Raw genomic sequence first — 20189 nt, forward strand, 5'->3', positions numbered from 1 at the left:
ATTTTACTAAATTAAGATGTGTACATCTGGAAAAGTTAAAAATAGGTATTTTATTCTGAAAATAAGCTTTATTCAACTGTTGCAGAATATTTAAACATTTTCTATGTGAGGGAAAAGGAAAATATATTTTTTTATATTTTTTAAACTACAATAGAACATGTATGATTATTCATGCAAAAATTAAGATTAATCAATGACTAAAAAGAAGTGCCGTATTTTTCCGAGTATAAGTCGCTCCCGAGTATAAGTCGCACCAGCCGAAAATGCATAATAAAGAAGGGAAAAAAACATATAAGTCGCACTGCATTTTTTGGGGAATTTTATTTGATAAAAGCCAACACCAAGAATAGACATTTGAAAGGCAATTTAAAATAAATAAAGAATAGTGAACAACAGGCTGAATAAGTGTACGTTATATGAGGCATAAATAACCAACTGGTATGTTAACGTAACATATTATGGTAAGAGTCATTCAAATAACTATAACATATAGAACATGCTATACGTTTACCAAACAATCTGTCACTCCTAATCGCTAAATCCCATGAAATCTTATACGTCTAGTCCAGGGGTCGGCAACCCAAAATGTTGAAAGAGCCATATTGGACCAAAAATACAATAACAATCTTGTCTGGAGCCGCAAAAAATGAATTAAGAGGACTTAAAGGAAACTAAATGAGCTCAAATATAGCTACCAATGAGGCACAATGATGCAATATGTACATATAGCTAGCCTAAATAGCATGTTATGTTAGCATCGATTAGCTTGCAGTCATGCAGTGACCAAATATGTCTGATTAGCACTCCACACAAGTCAATAACATCAACAAAACTCACCTTTCATGCACAACGTTAAAAGTTTGGTGGACATAATGAGACAGAAAAAGAAGTGGCATAAAACACGTCCTATAAAGTCGGAGAAAGTTATACATGTAAACAAACTACGGTGAGTTCAAGGACAGCCAAAATTAGTAGGACAAAACGGCGCTCGCCAAATACTCGAATCAGTGAAGCATGTTTAATATAAACAGTGTGATTTATAACAATTAGGGAGGCTTGCATCATGTTTGTCCTCCTACAGAAACCATATTAAAACAATCATCTTTTTCCATTTTTCATACATTTTTTAAAAAGCTCCAGAGAGCCACTAGGGCGGCGCTAAAGAGCCGCATGTGGCTCTAGAGCCGCGGGTTGCCGACCCCTGATCTAGTCTCTTACGTGAATGAGCTAAATAATATTATGTGATATTTTACGGTAATGTGTTAATAATTTCACATATAAGTCGCTCCTGAGTATAAGTCGCACCCCCGGCCAAACTGAAAAAACTGCGACTTATAGTCCGAAAAATACGGTACTTTGCTACAATTTTTTTTTTTTATTCAATAGTGTTTCTCACCTTCTCTATCAAAGTGCTGGCACTCACAATTTCTTTGGACCCCATGGTGGATTATTTTGCACTCGTATTCCATAAAAAACCCCAAAAAACAGAGGCTGAGTCTGCAAGGTGTGAGATGATTCCCGTTTAGTTCCACACAGGAAAGTGGACTAGTTAGTGAGGTGAAATGTTTGGCAACATTTATTGGGAAATGGAATGATAGCGTTGGTAGAAAAGCGGAGGTACACGCTGCGCTCTGTATGCTTTATGTTTCTGTTGGAACTTGACAAAGATGTGAACAGTCCCTAATTCTTTGAGTGCTTTTATTTGAGTGAGAAACCTTGTTTGTTGAAGGTGGTCGTTAGTGCTGAGGAGAAACTAACCAACGCAGAATGTTTGTCATGTTGTTATTTGTCAGTTATCAGTTGTCCACAAACATGTCCAGTCCTCTTCATCCCCACAAGGTCAAAGTTCCTCTCACATTCTCCCAAACCTTCTCTCAATTCTTCATTGTCAAACTTCAGACCTGTTTTTTAATTCATATTAATCATTCTAGCAACACTTTCATCATGTTTTTGTTCCAACTCCCTTTAGTTCATTAAGCAGCTTGGAAGTCTGCTGCTCCACCTTTGTCACCGTCATGTGACACCGTCATGTGTCACCGTCATGTGACACCATCATATGTCACCATCATGTGACACCATCATGTGACATCATCATGTGACACCATGTGTCACCATCATGTGACACCGTCATGTGACACCATCATGTGTCACTGTCATGTGACACCGTCATGTGTCACTGTCATGTGACACCATCATGTGACACCATCATGTGTCACCGTCATGTGACACCATCATGTGACACCATCATGTGACACCATCATGTGACACCATCATGTGTCACTGTCATGTGACACCATCATGTGACACCATCATGTGACACCATCATGTGTCACTGTCATGTGACACCATCATGTGACACCATCATGTGACACCATCATATGTCACCATCATATGTCACCATCATGTGTCACCAACATGTGACACCATCATGTGACATGTGTCACCATCATGTGACATGTGTCACCATCATGCGTCACCATCATGTGGCACCGTCATGTGACACCATCATGTGACATGTGTCACCATCATGCGTCACCATCATGTGACACCGTCATGTGACACCATCATGTGACACGTGTCACCATCATGTGACATGTGTCACCATCATGTGACATGTCACCATCATGTGATACCATCATGTGTCACATCATGTGTCACCATCACGTGACATCACAATGTGTCACCATCATGTGACACCATCATGTGTCACCATCATGTGACACCATCATGTGACATGTGTCACCATCATGCGTCACCATCATGTGACACCGTCATGTGACACTATCATGTGACATGTGTCACCATCATGTGACACACCATCATGTGACACCATCATGTGTCACCATCATGTGTCACATGATGTGTCACATCATGTGTCCCATCATGTGTCACATGATGGGTCACATCATGTGTCACCATCATGTGTCACCAGCATGTGACACCATCATGTGACATCACAATGTGTCACCATCATGTGTCACATCATGTGACATCACAATGTGTCACCATCATGTGTCACATCATGTGACATCACAATGTGTCACCATCATGTGTCACATCATGTGACATCACAATGTGTCACCATCATGTGTCACATCATGTGACATCACAATGTGTCACCATCATGTGTTACTGGATAGTTTTTCTTACACTTCTGCCTTGGACACTCTGTATGTGTAAGTAATATGCAACTGTAATTATTCACACACGTTATAGACTGCAATATTGTCTAATGAGGACACTTATGATGTATGTCTAGCTTGTTTGCTAGTGTGTGCTTAGCTGTCGTGTAGCTGCTAGCTCCAAGTAGGCTACCATGTTTACTTTTTATAAATGACTTGGCTAAAAAAACAAACAAAAAAAGACAAAACCTTGTGTGCTTTTTGGAGGACATTTAGATGTTGACCGACTTTGCACAAGTACAACCGCTGCTTGTATCGCACATATCATCTCACAGAAGTAAACACGCTGCTTGTATCCAAGGTTTGATATGCAAACTTACAGTATCGTCTGATATCAACACCCCTAGTTTTTTTTTCTTTGTTTTACAGCACGACTGTTACAATAAACACAACAGGAATTATGGACTGTTCAGAATTTTGTGTTTCCAGGTGTGTTCCTCCGCTCCACTCGTCACATGTTTGGCCACTAGTGTGGGAAAAGAGCTTTAAAATATATTTCTGTACAATTGCTTTTGGTATTTCTTTCATAGAAGTAGTTTGCACTCATGCTGTGCCAGTCTGGACACACTTGAAGATGTGAATGTGAGGATGCAAGAGTCAAGCACCTGTGATGTATTTGTCCAAGTATTCTACTTTCACTCAGTCATCTTCAACAGGGACTCTGAAGGTACTGCTAGACTTTAGAAAGGGTTAGGGTAAGGGTTAGGGTTAGGCCTGAGAGGAGGTCAGCACTCACTTTGAGTGAGAGAGACTACACTAGTTAGGCCTGAGAGGACCTAACCCTAAACCCTAACCCTGGAAAACGTTGAAGACCCCTGTTTTAAAAACAATGACAAACTCGGTTCTGCGTCGTTATTTTGATGTTGCGTTAAAAGGGAAGACTTTGAGTGAAGAAGAATAAGAAAAACTACAGGCTGTAAAAAAAAAAAAAAAAAAAAAGTGTCATGCAAGGCGAGTCATTACTTTTAGATGTCACTTGAACGACAAGAATAAAAATCAAAACCAGAGATTTGTCTTTTCTTGACATATTTGTGATTGTAACCCTCAAGTTGTCTTTGAAGTAAACTGTTTTTATTCAGGCCAACATTTAGAAATGATTTGTTCAAATTTTCGAATGTCTGACCAGTTCTTTCACAGGTGTTTGATAAAGTGGTAATCATCATCGGCGGTCACTCGAACGAGTATGACGATCCTCCTGGTAGGGGTGTATCCCTTTATGGAGGATGCCTGAGCGTGACTTAGTTTAACGTGGGGAGACTGGTGCACGGACAGTCACCACACGATCCTTGACAGAATCGGGTCAGGGTCCAGCGGCATGGAGTCCAAGACGACTGGGGACCCTTTTCTGCTGCAGCCTTCTTCCGCCGTCGCAGCCGTTGTGGTAGTTCTTAAATCTACCGTCTTCCGCCTGCTCCGCCGTTGAGGTCTACACCGTATCCCTGGCTAGGGGGAAGTCAGGTACTAGGCCTTTGCCAAGGGCCACCTGGGGTAACAGTAGTAATAATAATAATAATATTGCGCTTTTCTATTATTAGATACTCAAAGCGCTCACAGAGAAGTGGGAACCCATCATTCATTCACATCTGGTGGTGGTAAGCTACTTTTGTAGCCACAGCTGCCCTGGGGTAGACTGACGGAAGCGAGGCTGCCAGTTTGCGCCTACGGCCCCTTCGACCGCCACCTATCACTCATTCATCATTCATTCACCAGTGTGAGCGGCACCGGGGGTAAGGGTGAAGTGTCCTGCCCAAGGACACAACGGCAGTGATTTGGATATCAAGACCCTCAGGTTTCTGGCACGGCCGCTCTACCCACTACGCCATACCACACCCAAAAGTAGTAAAGGGGTTAACCTCCTAGTACCCCAAGACCCCATAGAGGAGCCTCCACTGCTGGATGCACTCAATGCTAGCGTGGTCCCCGTGGTAGTGGGGGCGCTCGTAGCAGTACCCCATCTCTCTCTCTCTCTCTCATAATTTTAAAGTAAGTGCACAACAAACATCATCAATATGGATGACTACACTGTCAGATTCCCAACCAAGTACAACGGTTATTGTACGACCAAATTAGTCCGTTTATTCTCTTTGCCTATTTTCAGAAAAACGAGCACCCAAACAAACGATCCTGCACTTTGGTGAGTTAGTCACAGTTTATTTGATATAGAATACCATTGTAACAAAAATTGGGCCAAAGAAAGTTGCACTTTGACACAAAATAGATAAAAACTATTGAATTGTAGACCAATCTCTCCGCTCATCTGCGTCAAAGAAGAGTCTACATTCATGATAAAATTGATATTAAATGTTATTTTATACATTTTATTCGTGTATTTCATTGCATGTACAAATATAACTATTCTCTATAAAATGTTTTTGTGTAAATATTAGAGCAAATAAATTGGATCAACATTTCTTGTGGGAAAATTGGTTTAAAAAAAATCTGTTTATAAAATGTTTGAATATAATTGCAATCACTGAACATTGTTGAAAGAGTTCAGTCACTGGCAATTAAATGGCTCAGTTTTTGTGACAAAATCTAAAATATATAAAATGGCAGGATTTAAAAAAAAAACAGTCCTGACAGCATGAAAGTATCCCATAAAAGAAATAAAGTATTTTCTGCTTTCCTCTTGCTGGGAGCAGGACAAGTCTCTTAAATGTTTGTGTGTGCCACTTCCTGTTAGGTGGTTGATCAAACCATTGGTGGAGGGACCGGCCTCAGAGCCTGTGAGCAAAAGAAAGGAAAAATATTGAAACAGGCCTGTCCTGCATACCCAAAAACAATTAAACTAGCGTATTTTTCGGACTAAAAGACGCACTTAAAATCCTTTCATTTTCTCATAAACGGACAGTGCGCCTTATAACCCGGTGGGCCTAATGTCTGGCATAATATGACCCCTTTAATGAGCCTTATCCGGTGCGCCTTTTGTATAAAAATAACCCTGAATAGACCCGCTCATCGGCAGTGCACCTTACATACTTGCCAACCCTCCCAATTTTCCCGGGAGACTCCCGAATTTCAGTGCCCCTACCAAAAATCTCCCGGGGCAACCATTCTTCCGAATTTCTCCCGATTTCCACCCGGACAACAATATTGGGGGCGTGCCTTAAAGACACTCTCTAACCTGAAACCTTCACCCCTTAACAGCCGAATGCTGTCCAGGCGTCCGCTTTCCCTCCATATAAACAGCGTGCCGGCCCAGTCACATAATAATGTAGCGTTGGAAGGGTTTAACAATGGACTCGAAGACGTTGTATGATCTTTTAAAAGGTTTAATGATAACGCAAGGCATACTTGGTCAACAGCCATATAGGTCACACTAAGGGTGGTGTTGTGTTTGGACCAGTGGTTCCTCCCAGGGAATTCCGTCACAAGTCGCTCCCAAGCTTTTTACGACACTTAAAGCTGAGTTGAAAAACCACCAGAGACAGAATAGGTATTTTGTAATATATTTGCAAAGCTTTGCAGATATACATTCAGACCAGTCCAGCATAGAACATTCAAATGCGCCCCTAAGATCGTCTGTCCCCCGAAACACCCTCTCCCCTCTTAAGTCCCTGGCAGTCCTGTGTCTCTAGCCAAAACAAATGTCCATTATCTCTCTCTCTCTAACATTCCTCATTCAAGGTTAAGCACACAGTTTTGCAGACAACCAAAAGACCACAATTGGAAGAAAAACACTAGCTGTTTTGTAATATGATTATGAAATAAAAAGAAGTAACACTTAAATTCGGATATATGTAAATATCTGCCTCTGACAGTGGCTGTATAAACAACTTTAACACTGTTACAAATATGCGCCACACTGTGAACCCACACCAAACAAGAATGACAAACACATTTCGGCAGAACATCCGCACCGTAACACAACAAACACAACAGAACAAATACCCAGAATCCCTTGCAGCACTAACTCTTCCGGGACGCTACAATAACATCTACGGCTATGCTGCCTGCACCTCAACCCGGCAACCACACCCCCCACCCCCCATCTCCCGAATTCGGAGGTCTCAAGGTTGGCAAGTATGGCACCTTATAATCCAGTGCGCCCTATGGTCCCAAAAATACGGTATGTATGAAATGTTGCACCTTAAGTAGGAGTCCTTAATCTAGTTATATGCAAATATAATGACAATAAAGTCCATTATATTCTATATAGGTCAATTATTACTAACATATCTGATCAAAACAGATTTCCCATACATTCATTTATCTGTGGCCATTTCGCAAAGATTTTTTTTTTGCCTTGATCGATGCTAATTTCCTTTCACCTGTCAATAGAATCGTTCATTGCACGTTAGCTTTAAGCTAGTAGTATAAGCCAATCTTCATCCTGTTGTTTTCAATTCATCCCAAACTGTATTGTTGATTTTCCCAAATTCCTACATGTATGTGTACTACACGTGTATTTTTTTTTCCTTTGTGTGCTTAGTTTTACAGCAGCTTAAAATCGAAAAATAGAGGCCAAATGTAATATAGAAAGTCTGAGTGTGTCACATCCAGGTTGCCATCTTTGTCGAGCTACTGCCACTGGTAAAGTCACTAAACATGTCAGACCTTAGTCCATCTAAAAGTTACCATTCTCAACTTATTCATTCACTTTAGTTGTGTACATACACAAAATCTTCAAAACTCTTGTCACCGTCCAAATACTTCTGGGTAAAATCAGGAAGTGATTACCTGACGAACTCCTTGGTAGTAGTTTTGGCTTGCAGGCTTGGGTGTGTTGGCTGCTGCAGGAGGTGGAGGCGGAGCTCCTTTGGGTTTCAGCCTCCCAGCCTTTTAAGGGGACGACACATTGATATTGTACATGATACTGTACTTTGTCCATGTGTCAAATAGTACATTATCATGTTACCTGTTGCACTTGTGTGGGCGGAACTCGTGCTTGGTTAAGACGCAAAGCAGAGTTCTCCCCATCCGGTGCCCTCCTTTCTCTGTGTGCATTGTTGTATGAAAAAATAACCTTTACTCAGTTTGCTCCAAAAAAAAACCTCTGTTTAATGCGTCATTTCCAAGGTTTGATGATTAGTAGGGGTGTCCCGATACAACTCTTTCACTTCCGATATGAGACCGATATTGACCCAATAGATAGATAGTACTTTTTTGATTCCTTCAGGAGAGTTCCCTCAGGAAAATTTAAATACAATACGAATCATACACACTTTTGTTGAATATTTAGAAAAGGCTTGATCAAGTAATATGACTCAAACAGAGAGTAGGTATTAATATTTTCCTGTAGCAGTTTCATGTCTTCCTTGGAGCGATATTCCCCGCATCTACTTTGTTTTAGCAATCAAGAATATTTCAGGTTTTTTTTATCCTTCTTTGTGGGGACATTGTTGATTGTCATGTCATGTTCGGATGTACTTTGTGGACGCCGTCTTTGCTCCACACGCTGTAAGTCTTTGCTGTCGTCCAGCATTCTGCTTTTGTTTACTTTGTAGCCAGTTCAGTTTTAGTTTTGTACTGCATAGCCTTCCCTAAACTTTTTGTTTAAAGCATTAGATACCTTTTTACCTGCACCCTGCCTCCCGCTGCTTCCGACATCTACAAAGCAATTAGCTACCGGCTGCCACCTACTGATATTACAGTATTACACGGTTACTCTGCCGAGGTCTAGACAGCACCGACACTCAACAACAACACATAATTAGCAGACTATAATTACTGGTTCACTAATCTATTTATTATCAACTGTCTGGGTTGGACTTATTCTGTCTTGGGTGGAACTGGATTGGATTAGTTTTTTCACAATAATTCATTCAAATGAGTTCATGACTCAGTACGTTGAATGATGCAGACACCTTTGTTACTGGGTACTTTCTATATGCTTCTGCCTTGGGGACTTTGTATCCGTGAGTAATATGCAAATATAATTATTTTATACTTGTTTACATTGACAAATTTGGTGTTGTCGATTGCAATGTTGCTCAATTAAGGACACTTACTACCGTATTTTTCGGACTATAAGTCGCTCCGGAGTATAAGTCGCACCGGCCGAAAATGCATAATAAAGAAGGAAAAAAACATACATAAGTCGCACTGGAGTATAAATCGCATTTTTGGGGGAAATGTATTTGATAAAAGCCAACACCAAGAATAGACATTTGAAAAGGAATTTAAAATAAATAAAGAATAGTGAACAACAGGCTGAATAAGTGTACGTTATATGAGGCATAAATAACCAACTGAGAACGTGCCTGGTATGTTAACGTAACATATTATGGTAAGAGTCATTCAAATAACTATAACATATAGAACATGCTATACGTTTACCAAACAATCTGTCACTCCTAATCGCTAAATCCCATGAAATATTATACGTCCAGTCCAGGGGTCTGCAACCCGTGGCTCCGGAGCCGCATGCGGCTCTTTGATCACTCTGATGCGGCCCAGCTGCATACTTGCCGACCCCCCGATTTTCCCGGGAGACTTCCAGATTTCAGTGCCTCACGCAGAAAACTACTGGGATTAATTTTCTCCGATTTTCACCCTTCCGATAATAATAAGGGCGTGCCATGATGGTACAGCATTTAGCGCCCTCTACAATCTGTATTAACAGCGTGCCAGCCCAGCCTCTTGATGTATGCATCTTTTTTGCTTGCACACGTAAGTGACAGCAAGGCATAATTGGTCAACAGCCACACAGGTTACACTGACGGTGGCCATATAAAACAACTTTAACACTCTTACTAATAATGCGCCACACTTTGAACCAAAACCAAACAAGAATGACAAACACATTTCGGGAGAACATCTGCACCTTAACACAACAGAACAAATACCCAGAATCCCATGCAGCCCTGACTCTTCCGGGCTACATTATACACCCCCGCTACCAGTTACGGTGCAGATGTTCTCCTGAAATGTGTTTGTCATTCTTGTTTGGTGTGGGTTCAAAGTGTTAAAGTTTTTTATACCGCCACCGTCAGTGTAACCTGTGTGATTGTTGACTAAGTATGCCTTGCTGTCACTTACGTTGAGCAAGCAGAAGCCCCATATAACGTGTGGCTGGGCCCGCACGCTGGCTGTAGGGGTCGCTACATGCTGTACCATCACGGCACGTTCGAGAAAATAGTTGCCCTGAAATTCGTAGTCTGCCGGAGAAATCGGGAGGGTTGACAATTATAATGATGTCAAACGCCATTCATATAAAACCCGCGGGCCGCACTAACATTCAATTTTCATATTAAGGTGTGGGCCGTGTGTCTGAGACACTTGGTTTATACATAGCACAAAGCAAAAAAAAAACTTTGTATGCAGTGTTATTTCATTTTAAATTTCAAAAGATTTTTGTGGCTCCCATTGTTGTCTTTAATTTGTGAAACTGGTCAAAATGGCTCTTTGACTGGTAAAGGTTGCCGACCCCTGGTCTAGTCTTACGTGGTCTTGCCCCACCGTACCTCTCTGAGCTGCTCCACCTCTATGCCTCCACCCGGTCCCTCAGGTCAGCTGATCAGCTGATCCTGGAGGTACCCAAAACAAAGCGCAAGCTCAGAGGGGACAGAGCTTTCTCTGTTGCGGGTCCCAAACTCTGGAACGATCTCCCTCTCCATGTGAGACAGGCCCCTTCTTTGCCTATTTTTAAGACCCTTCTTAAAACCCATTTTTATTCACTGGCTTTTAACCCAGCATGAGACTTTGAACTGTTTTTAGCTTTTAACTTTTTGAACTGTTTTTAACTTTTAAACTGTTTTTATCTAACAAACTGTTCTTAGGGTAATTTATATTTGCTTTTTAAATGTGTATTTTTATTTCTGTTTTAAATATTATTTTTTAGTCTGTCCTTTGCCTCCATTTCTTTGTGGTGTACAACCCTTTGTTTTTCAACTGTGATTGTCTTTAAAGGGCTTTATAAATAAAGTTGGTATGGTATGGTATGGTATGGTATAGTCTCTTACGTGAATGAGCTAAATAATATTATTTGATATTTTACGGTAATGTGTTAATAATTTCACACATAAGTCGCTCCTGAGTATAAGTCGCACCCCCGGACAAACTATGAAAAAAACTGACTTATAGTCCGAAAAATACGGTAGTTTTTTCGCAATAATTCATTCAAATGAGTTCATGACTCAGTACGTTGAATGATGTAGACACCTTTGTTACTGGGTACTTTCTATATGCTTCTGCCTTGGGGACTTTGTATCCATGAGTAATATGCAAATATAATTATTTTATACTTGTTTATATTGACAAATTTGGTGTTTTCGATTGCAATGTTGCTCAATTAAGGACACTTACTACTTGTTTTTTGCTGATATCGGCTCGATAAATTGGATCAGGACACCGATAATGATTAGTTACGTTCGCAACGTGGCACGCTGTCGTTTCCAGATGAGCCCCAAAATGATAGCGATGACCCCCAAAATCACGAGCGAAACGGTCACCGCGATGGCAGCAGTGGCTCCTGCAGAGAAGCAAAAATGATCCATGTCAATATTTGTATCTGATATAAGCCACACGTTAACTTCTCCATTATGCTATAGGATTATATTTTCTGATAAAAAAAAAAGCAAATACCATCCGAAAGGGAGCGGAACTCCTTGTCTTTGCCATCGCATGAAGGAGGCATCCAGCCGGGCTCGCACTGACACTCACTTCTGTGATTACACACCTGAAAAACACAAACAAGTCTAAATGACACAAATACTGTACTTCTGGGCATTGTTCCCGTATACAGTTTTATATTTTTCTATGAATTGTAAATGGCAGAAAATATAAATGTTCAAAATGGAAAATATACAGAACATTTTAAGCCTGTAGCTGGTTTTGTACCCTCAGTATGTTCTAAAAAATCCTTATTAATGAGATGTATGACTTGATATTCGCTTTGTCAATTGCCCTGTAGCTGGTTTTGTACCCTCGGTATGTTCTAAAAAAAATCCTTATTAATGAGATCTATGACTTGATATTAGCTTTGTCACCTAGAACAGTGATTTTCAACCCCTGTGCCGCGGCACACTAGTGTGCCGTGAGATATTGTCTGGTGTGCCGTGGGAAATTATGCAACTTCACCTAATTGGTCCAAAAAATATTTTTTGCAAATCAATAATCATAATAATGTGCAGTTGTCTAGTGCCTGTGCTGTGTAGAGCTTGGCAGGGTAATCTTGTAATACTCCATATCAGTAGGTGGCAGCAGGTAGTTCATTGCTTTGTAGAAGTCGGAACGTGTCGAGTATGGTTTGTCGTGATCCCAATATGCAGAGCACAGCGGGAGACAGCGTGCAGGTAAAAAGGTATGTAACGCTTAAACCAAAAAATAACAAGGCAAGTCCCGCTAGGAAAAGGCACTGAAGCATAGGGATGGCTATGCAAAACAAAAGTAAAACTGAACTGGCTACAAAGTCAACAAACACAGAATGCTGGACGACAGCAAAAACTTACAGCATGTGGAGCAAAGAGGACGTCCACAAAGCACATCCCGTACATCGCCATGACAATCAACAATGTCCCCACATAGAAGGATAGCGTACGCACAACTTAAAGAGTCTTGATTGCGAAAACAAAGCAGGTGCGGGCAATAGCACTCAAAGGAAGGCGTGAAGCTGCTACAGGAGAACACCAACAAAACAGTAAGGGTCACCAAAATAACAGCGCAAGACAAGAACTAAAGCACAACACACAGGAAACAACAACAAACTCAAAATAAGGCACGACAACCTGGTGGAGTTTCATTGTTTAACCTTTTCTGCTGGTGGTGTGCCTCTGTATTTTTTTTATGAAAAAAATGTGCCTTGGCTCAAAAAAGGTTGAAAAACACTGACCGAGAACACAAAACTAGATGTAGTTTAGCCTACAACATACATTTGGCAGTTCGACCCAGCTCATAAACACATCATAATGTGAATGTACTGTAGCTTGTCGTAACAACTTTGTACAGTAGGTGGCAGCATACATTGTGACTTCTTAACAGCCACATGCACACCTGGCACATCATGAACTGTATAAAGACTGGTGTGTATCTACTTGTGAAAAATGGTGTACACTCAATTCCAGTAAATGTACACGCACAATTATCCACATGTATGATTGTGTGCGCACACATGAATCCAAGTACATTTGCTTTCTACATCCCTCTTCCCTAAACTGTTTTCACCTTTGTTTATTAGAACAGTTTCCCCAGCATCACCTGTAAGTGTTGCCAAATGATCAACAGGAAGCTGTTGTGAGGCACCATGTTTTAATCTTAAAACATCTGACCTATGCCATGTTTTCTGTGTATGTAACTTTCATATACCGTACATAAGGTACATGGTCTGCCAGAGAATAAGAAAATGTAGCAAGAAACATCAGTGATGCCAACTTAGCCACTTTAAGCTTGCATTGCGAGTATTCGCACCCCTCTTTTTTAAAAAAGAGAAAGAAAAGCAACAACTCCAGCAACTTCTTCTCTTTTTGGAGACTTTTAAGGATTCTAAAATGAAAGTACAGATCACTCTTCTCAACAAGTAACAGGTAGCTGTTTAGTCCAGCTGCTCCTGAATCAGTTCCTCACAATCAAAAGCATTATTAACAATTAATTATTTAACTAGTGGATTGTTCTGCAAATATTGTTGACTTTTTTCCAAAAGTGTACATACTGCATGCCCGGAGCATTTTGCTGAACAGTTTGTGTTCCTGTAAGCAGTTTGAAGATCCACGCATTCATTCCGGCTGCACACCTGAAAAGCAACATGTTAGAAGTAAAGTTTGTACACAACACTACATTTAACCTTGCAAACTGAGTACAAGCCCCGTTTCCCCGTTATGAGTTGGGAAATTGTGTTAGATGTAAATATAAACGGAATACAATGATTTGCAAATCATTTTCAACCCATATTCAATTGAATGCACTACAAAGACAAGATATTTGATGTTCAAACTCATAAACTTTATTTTTTTTTTGCAAATAATAATTAACTTAGAATTTCATGGCTGCAACACGTGCCAAAGTAGTTGGGAAAGGGCATGTTCACCACTGTGTTACATGGCCTTTCCTTTTAACAACACTCAATAAACGATTGGGAACTGAGGAAAGTAATAGTTGAAGCTTTGAAAGTGGAATTCTTTCCCATTCTTGTTTTATGTAGAGCTTCAGTCGTTCAACAGTCCGGGGTCTCCGCTGTCGTATTTTACGCTTCATAATGCGCCACACATTTTCAATGGGAGACAGGTCTGGACTGCAGGCGAGCCAGGAAAGTACCCGCACTCTTTTTTTACGAAGCCACGCTGTTGTAACACGTGCTGAATGTGGCTTGGCATTGTCTTGCTGAAATAAGCAAGGGCATCCATGAAAAAGACGGCGCTTAGATGGCAGCATATGTTGTTCCAAAACCTGTATGTACCTTTCAGCATTAATGGTGCCTTCACAGATGTGTAAGTTACCCATGCCTTGAGCACTAATGCACCCCCATACCATCACAGATGCTGGCTTTTCAACTTTGCGTTGATAACAGTCTGGATGGTTCGCTTCCCCTTTGGTCCGGATGACACGATGTCGAACATTTCCAAAAACAATTTGAAATGTGGACTCGTCAGACCACAGAACACGTTTCCACTTTGCATGAGTCCATCTTAGATGATCTCGGGCCCAGAGAAGCCGGCGGCGTTTCTGGATGTTGTTGATAAATGGCTTACGCTTTGCATAGTAGAGCTTTAACTTGCACTTACAGATGTAGCGACGAACTGTATTTAGTGACAGTGGTTTTCTGAAGTGTTCCTGAGCCCATGTGGTGATATCCTTTAGAGATTGATGTCGGTTTTTGATACAGTGCCGTCTGAGGGATCGAAGGTCACGGTCATTCAATGTTGGTTTCCGGCCATGCCGCTTACGTGGAGTGATTTCTCCAGATTCTCTGAACCTTTTGATGATATTATGGACCGTAGATGTTGAAATCCCTAAATTTCTTGCAATTTGCACTTTGAGAAACATTGTTCTTAAACTGTTTGACTATTTGCTCATGCAGTTGTGGACAAAGGGGTGTACCTCGCCCCATCCTTTCTTGTGAAAGACTGAGCATTTTTTGGGAAGCTGTTTTTATACCCAATCATGGCACCCACCTGTTCCCAATTAGCCTGCACACCTGTGGGATGTTCCAAATAAGTGTTTGATGAGCATTCCTCAACTTTATCAGTATTTATTGCCACCTTTCCCAACTTATTTGTCACGTGTTGCTGGCATCAAATTCTAAAGTTAATGATTATTTGCAAAAAAAAAAAATGTTTATCAGTTCGAACATCAAATATGTTGTCTTTGTAGCATATTCAACTGAACATGGGTTGAAAATTATTTGCAAATCATTGTATTCCGTTTATATTTACATCTAACACAATTTCCCAACTCATATGGAAACGGGGTTTGTACAATAAAAGTGATGCGGCACCTTACCTTCCCCTCTCCACATATGGTCCCAGCTTCCACTTGGCCATAATCCTTGGTAAAGTCTGCAAAGAATGCTGCCTTGCATTCGCCAACCCTCACCATGCGGCCATAGTTTGGGCTGTCATTACCCTGGTGACAAAAGAGCTTCCCACAAAATATATCTCTGCAAAAAGAAATGCAATAGTTTCACATGTACAACTTGGGAGTAAAATACGATTAATACGAAAACTCACTCTTTCTGACAGGGGATGTGCTTATCATTTGAGGGACGTTTGCAGAAGGCATAGTAGGTTCCTCTGGTGTTCTGGTTGTAGCAGTAAGAGTCAGCCTCAACAGCACCTGATGGCACACAAGGGGCAATTAATGGCGTTATTGTACTACACTGCAAAAACTGAAATCTAAGTAAGATTAAATATCTCAAATAAGGGTGATATTTGCTTATTTTCTGTCTGATAAAATAATTCTTCTCACTAAGCAGATTTTATGTTAGAGTGTTTTACTTGTTTTAAGGGTTTTGGTCCTAAATGGTCTCAGTAAGATATTACAGCTTGTTGCTGAGATTTGATGACCTATATTGAGTAAAACATGCTTGAAACTAGAATATCAACTGTTGCAAAGCTGTGTCATCAACACTCACAAGTATAAAACTACTTTTTTAAAGTAATAATTTCTTACTTCAAGCATGAAAAAAAAAATCATGATGTCGAGCGCATATCATTATGTCAAGATAATGGCACTAGCATTTACTTAATTTAAGAATATCTTTCAACATACTGAGCAAAAGGGTCTTTTTTTCTACCAAGAAAAGTGCACTTGTTATTAGTGAGAATATACTTATTTTAAGGTATTTTTGGGTTCATTGAGATTACCGTATTTTTCAGACTATAAGTCGCAGTTTTTTTCATAGTTTGGCCGGGGGTGCGACTTATACTCAGGAGCGACTTATGTGTGAAATTATTAACACATTACCGTAAAATATCAAATAATATTATTCATCTCATTCCTGTAAGAGACTAGACGTATAAGATTTCATGGGATTTAGCGATTAGGAGTGACAGATTGTTTGGTAAACGTATAGCATGTTCTATATGTTATAGTTATTTGAATGACTCTTACCATAATATGTTACGTCAACATACCAGTTGGTTATTTATGCCTCATATAACGTACACTTATTCAGCCTGTTGTTCACTTTATTTATTTTAAATTACCTTTCAAATGTCTATTCTTGGTGTTGGGTTTTATCCAATAAATGTCCCCAAAAAATGTGACATACTCCAGTGCGACTTAAATATATGTTTTTTTCCTTCTTTATTATGCATTTTCGGCCGGTGCGACTTATACTCCGAAAAATACGGTAGCTAATTTTACTTGTTTTGGAAAGTCTTGACAAGCCGAATTTTCTTGTTCTATTGGCAGATAATTTTGCTTCGTTCAAATAAAATACCCCTAATTTTTGTATTTTTTTTTTCTTGTTTTTGAACACTGACTTTTTGCAGTGTACATCGTATTGGTCTTGTGAGATTGTAAGTCAGGGGTGTCCTAAATATAGGCCAAGGGCTATTTGCAGCCCACAGCTATTTTTTTGTTGGCCCGTGACATATTCTACAAACTAAATAATATTATAACTTTTAAAACAAGAAGAAAATATTAAACTAACCCAATTTCTTCCAAAAATGGGACCTGAAAACCAAAATGGCAGACGACCTGTGCATCTTATTGTAGGTCTTTTCATGCGTCCTGTCATGATGAACATGTGTATACATTTCTTGAAAGATATGGTACGTTTTTGAGTGTGCTAAAGCCAATAAAAAGATTTATTGGAATCAGACAATATTTATATTATTATTATTATTATAATGATTTAATATTCCTCATTGCCGAGAGCTCAAACCACTTGTAAACATTTTTGTGTGTCTGTATGCGGAGTAAAACTATGGAACAAACTGGACTTACAACACAAGCAATGCCAAACTATTAATCCATTTAAACTATTATACAAACATGGGGTCTGGTTCAAATATAGAGATGAGGGTCTTTAATTTGACCTGCTGATGTACTTTGTCTCAAAGTGTTAACATGTGCTCAATGTTTCCTTAACATTATTGCTATGTTGTCTATTACCATTGTTGGTATATTCATTATTCCTACATTGTTGATACAAATTATTGTTACAGTGTAATAATTATTGTTACCTGTGGTAATGCCACTGTGATACATTTGTATTATAATCCTTGAAAAAAGTAACAGTGAAACTCATGTGAATAATCACTGAATGGAAAACTGGGGGTGGGATTAAATAAATTATCTTCTTCCCACTCCCTTTCAGGCAAAACTGGACAATCATGCATTACATACTATACATTACCTTTTGCACTATATTAATTTATATTATGTGTTGTCAACTTTGTACTTTTTTTGTTATTATTATTTTTTATGTCATTGCCTGAAATAAATAAATAAATGAAAAAAGAATAAAATAAATGAAAACCAGTCGCTGCTGATAAATATCATAACTTCAAATTCACATTGTGGCGGGAAAAGACCCTCTTCTCTTTCCAAAACCACATGAAAGTGGTTGGTTTTTAGCTTTTTGTTTGTCCAGCTTCCAGACTTGTTTTTATTCCCTTTACAAGAAATATATTGAAGGCTAACTCCTTAGCTTGCCAGCTTCTGTGAGCTAGTAATCTGAGACCCCTGTTTTGTTAACGCAACCAGGACAGAGAATTACTTTTATTGTGAAGACAGGAATGGGTTAGTCTTTCCACCTATAACGGCAAATGTTTGGGAGAGAGAGTCTATTTTGGAATGAAAATTGTTTCTCTCGTTTCTGTTTTTTCTTCGTACTGCGCTCACACCAGCCAGCGTTCATCTAACAAGACCCTCAGTTGCCGTGTATGTCAATCAAAATGCGATTGTGACATCATAGTGAAGATTGATTATAGATAATTTTTGGCGAGCAACCGACACCTCCTCCAACATCGGCAAGTACCGTAATTTTCGGAGTATAAGTCGCACCGGAGTATAAGTCGCACCTGCCGAAAATGCATAATAAAGAAGGAAAAAAACATATATAAGTCACACTGGAGCCCGGCCAAACTATGAAAAAAACTGCGACTTATAGTCCGAAAAATACGGTAGCTGAAGATCGTCGTAAAGGGCACCTCTGACCTAGACCATGTCTAACTCAGCCCTGACCAAAGTTTTATCAAAAAGGTATGTTTTAGGTCTACACTTACTTGAGCCATACATTTTGATGCATTGGCTTGATCTTTTTGGACACTGGCCATTGTTGCAAAAACCAGAACCTCCATCGCATGGGAGTCCGTTCACATTGAAGACATCTTCTGGGCAGACGGCGCTCTTTCCATCACAGTACTCTGCTAGATCACACTCATCCTGCTTCCTCCGACACTCACGGGATCGAGATAGGATCTGTGGGGAAGATTGTATTCATCTTGAAATCTAAAAAAATCCCCTATACAGTTTTTTCATGTAACTTATTAGAGGGGTGGCACATTCAGCGTGCAATAATTCATGAGTTAATGCAAGCATATGTTTTAGTTTTTAGATTCCACATGCAGCAGGGTAATGTATATCACTGACCAATCAAAATCAAGCAAAGGGAGATACTGTACATCCACTGTGCTGGTGAAATATGATGTCTAGGATTGTTCATCCAATGTGAATACAGTATGCACTCTATTGGGTACCTCTGCAAAAAGGTCTGCTTAGTAGAGTCTGGTTCCAGACAGGGCAGTTCCTCATTCCAAACTTAGCTTGTATTTCAAGTTTAATAAATGTATGTGACAGATCGAGACCAACTTTACTATCAAGAGACATTTTGCGCCTCTCCCATTGAAAAAACTAGTAAAGAGCTGCAAAACGTAAGGCAGCTTATATAAACCTTTAAAAGTTGTAACTTTTTTTTTTTTTACAGAAAAAAACTACTTGTCCATGTGAAATTAAACAATTTTTCCTTTTCTATTTTCTTTATTTGCAAGTATTCATGGTTAGCTTGCCCAAGAAGTTGCACACTCGAGAAGCTGAACTGAACACACAGGCTGGATTAAAAAAATGTGAGGGAACCACAACAAAGAGGCAGAAGAGCCACATGTGGCTCCAGAGCGGCAGGTTTCAGACCCCCTGATCTAGAGTCTCCAGAGTATCCACATTTTTTTCTAGCTATTTTTTTTTAAATTAGACTGGTCTATTCTTTTTTGTGTGTAATGTTCTAATCTGGGATATGTTTATTTTGTCTGTATAATGTGTTGCGTGCCAATAAAAAAATAGCTGCAGGTTGCAAATGGCCGCTTGTCCGCATTTTGGACACACCTGGATTCGATTTATGCAACACCTACAGGTATTTTGAAGTCTCAGGGCATCGATTTGATTGCAATTAGAGCAGGGGTCGGCAACCCGCGGCTCCGGAGCCGCATGCGGCTCTTTGATCACTCTGATGCGGCTCAGCAGCTTACTTGCTGAACCCCCCAATTTTCCCGTGAGATTTCCAGATTTCACTTCCTCTCGCAGAAAACTCCCGGGATTAATATTCACCTATTTTTACCCTTACGGCTATAATAAGGGCGTGCCATGATGGTACAGCATTTGGCGCCCTCTACAATCTGTATTAACAGA

At 39.9% G+C, this 20189-nt stretch overlaps 2 protein-coding genes across 2 annotated transcripts in view; one reads left to right on the plus strand and one right to left on the minus strand.

Moving 5' to 3' along the window:
* The window catches only part of LOC133623070 (serine/threonine-protein phosphatase 2B catalytic subunit gamma isoform-like), a 90716-nt gene extending 88647 nt beyond the window's left edge, over nucleotides 1-2069 (plus strand). Inside the window, exon 15 of the transcript XR_009817844.1 lies at nucleotides 1979-2069. The gene's annotated coding sequence lies outside the window, so the exon portion shown is untranslated. The remainder of the gene's footprint in view (nucleotides 1-1978) is intronic.
* Nucleotides 2070-5314: 3245 nt separating this feature from the next.
* Nucleotides 5315-20189, minus strand: part of adam28 (ADAM metallopeptidase domain 28) — a 49292-nt gene continuing 34417 nt past the window's right edge. Inside the window, exons 14-22 of the mRNA XM_061986026.1 lie at nucleotides 18791-18986; nucleotides 15785-15890; nucleotides 15558-15714; nucleotides 13771-13851; nucleotides 11709-11802; nucleotides 11493-11595; nucleotides 8041-8119; nucleotides 7863-7961; nucleotides 5315-5906 (exon numbers count right to left, since the gene is read on the minus strand). Of these exons, the coding sequence (XP_061842010.1) occupies nucleotides 5874-5906; nucleotides 7863-7961; nucleotides 8041-8119; nucleotides 11493-11595; nucleotides 11709-11802; nucleotides 13771-13851; nucleotides 15558-15714; nucleotides 15785-15890; nucleotides 18791-18986 (948 nt within the window). The 3' untranslated portion in view covers nucleotides 5315-5873. The remainder of the gene's footprint in view (nucleotides 5907-7862; nucleotides 7962-8040; nucleotides 8120-11492; nucleotides 11596-11708; nucleotides 11803-13770; nucleotides 13852-15557; nucleotides 15715-15784; nucleotides 15891-18790; nucleotides 18987-20189) is intronic.

This window comes from Nerophis lumbriciformis, linkage group LG12 (genome assembly GCF_033978685.3).
Source record: "Nerophis lumbriciformis linkage group LG12, RoL_Nlum_v2.1, whole genome shotgun sequence".
Lineage (NCBI taxonomy): Eukaryota > Metazoa > Chordata > Actinopteri > Syngnathiformes > Syngnathidae > Nerophis > Nerophis lumbriciformis.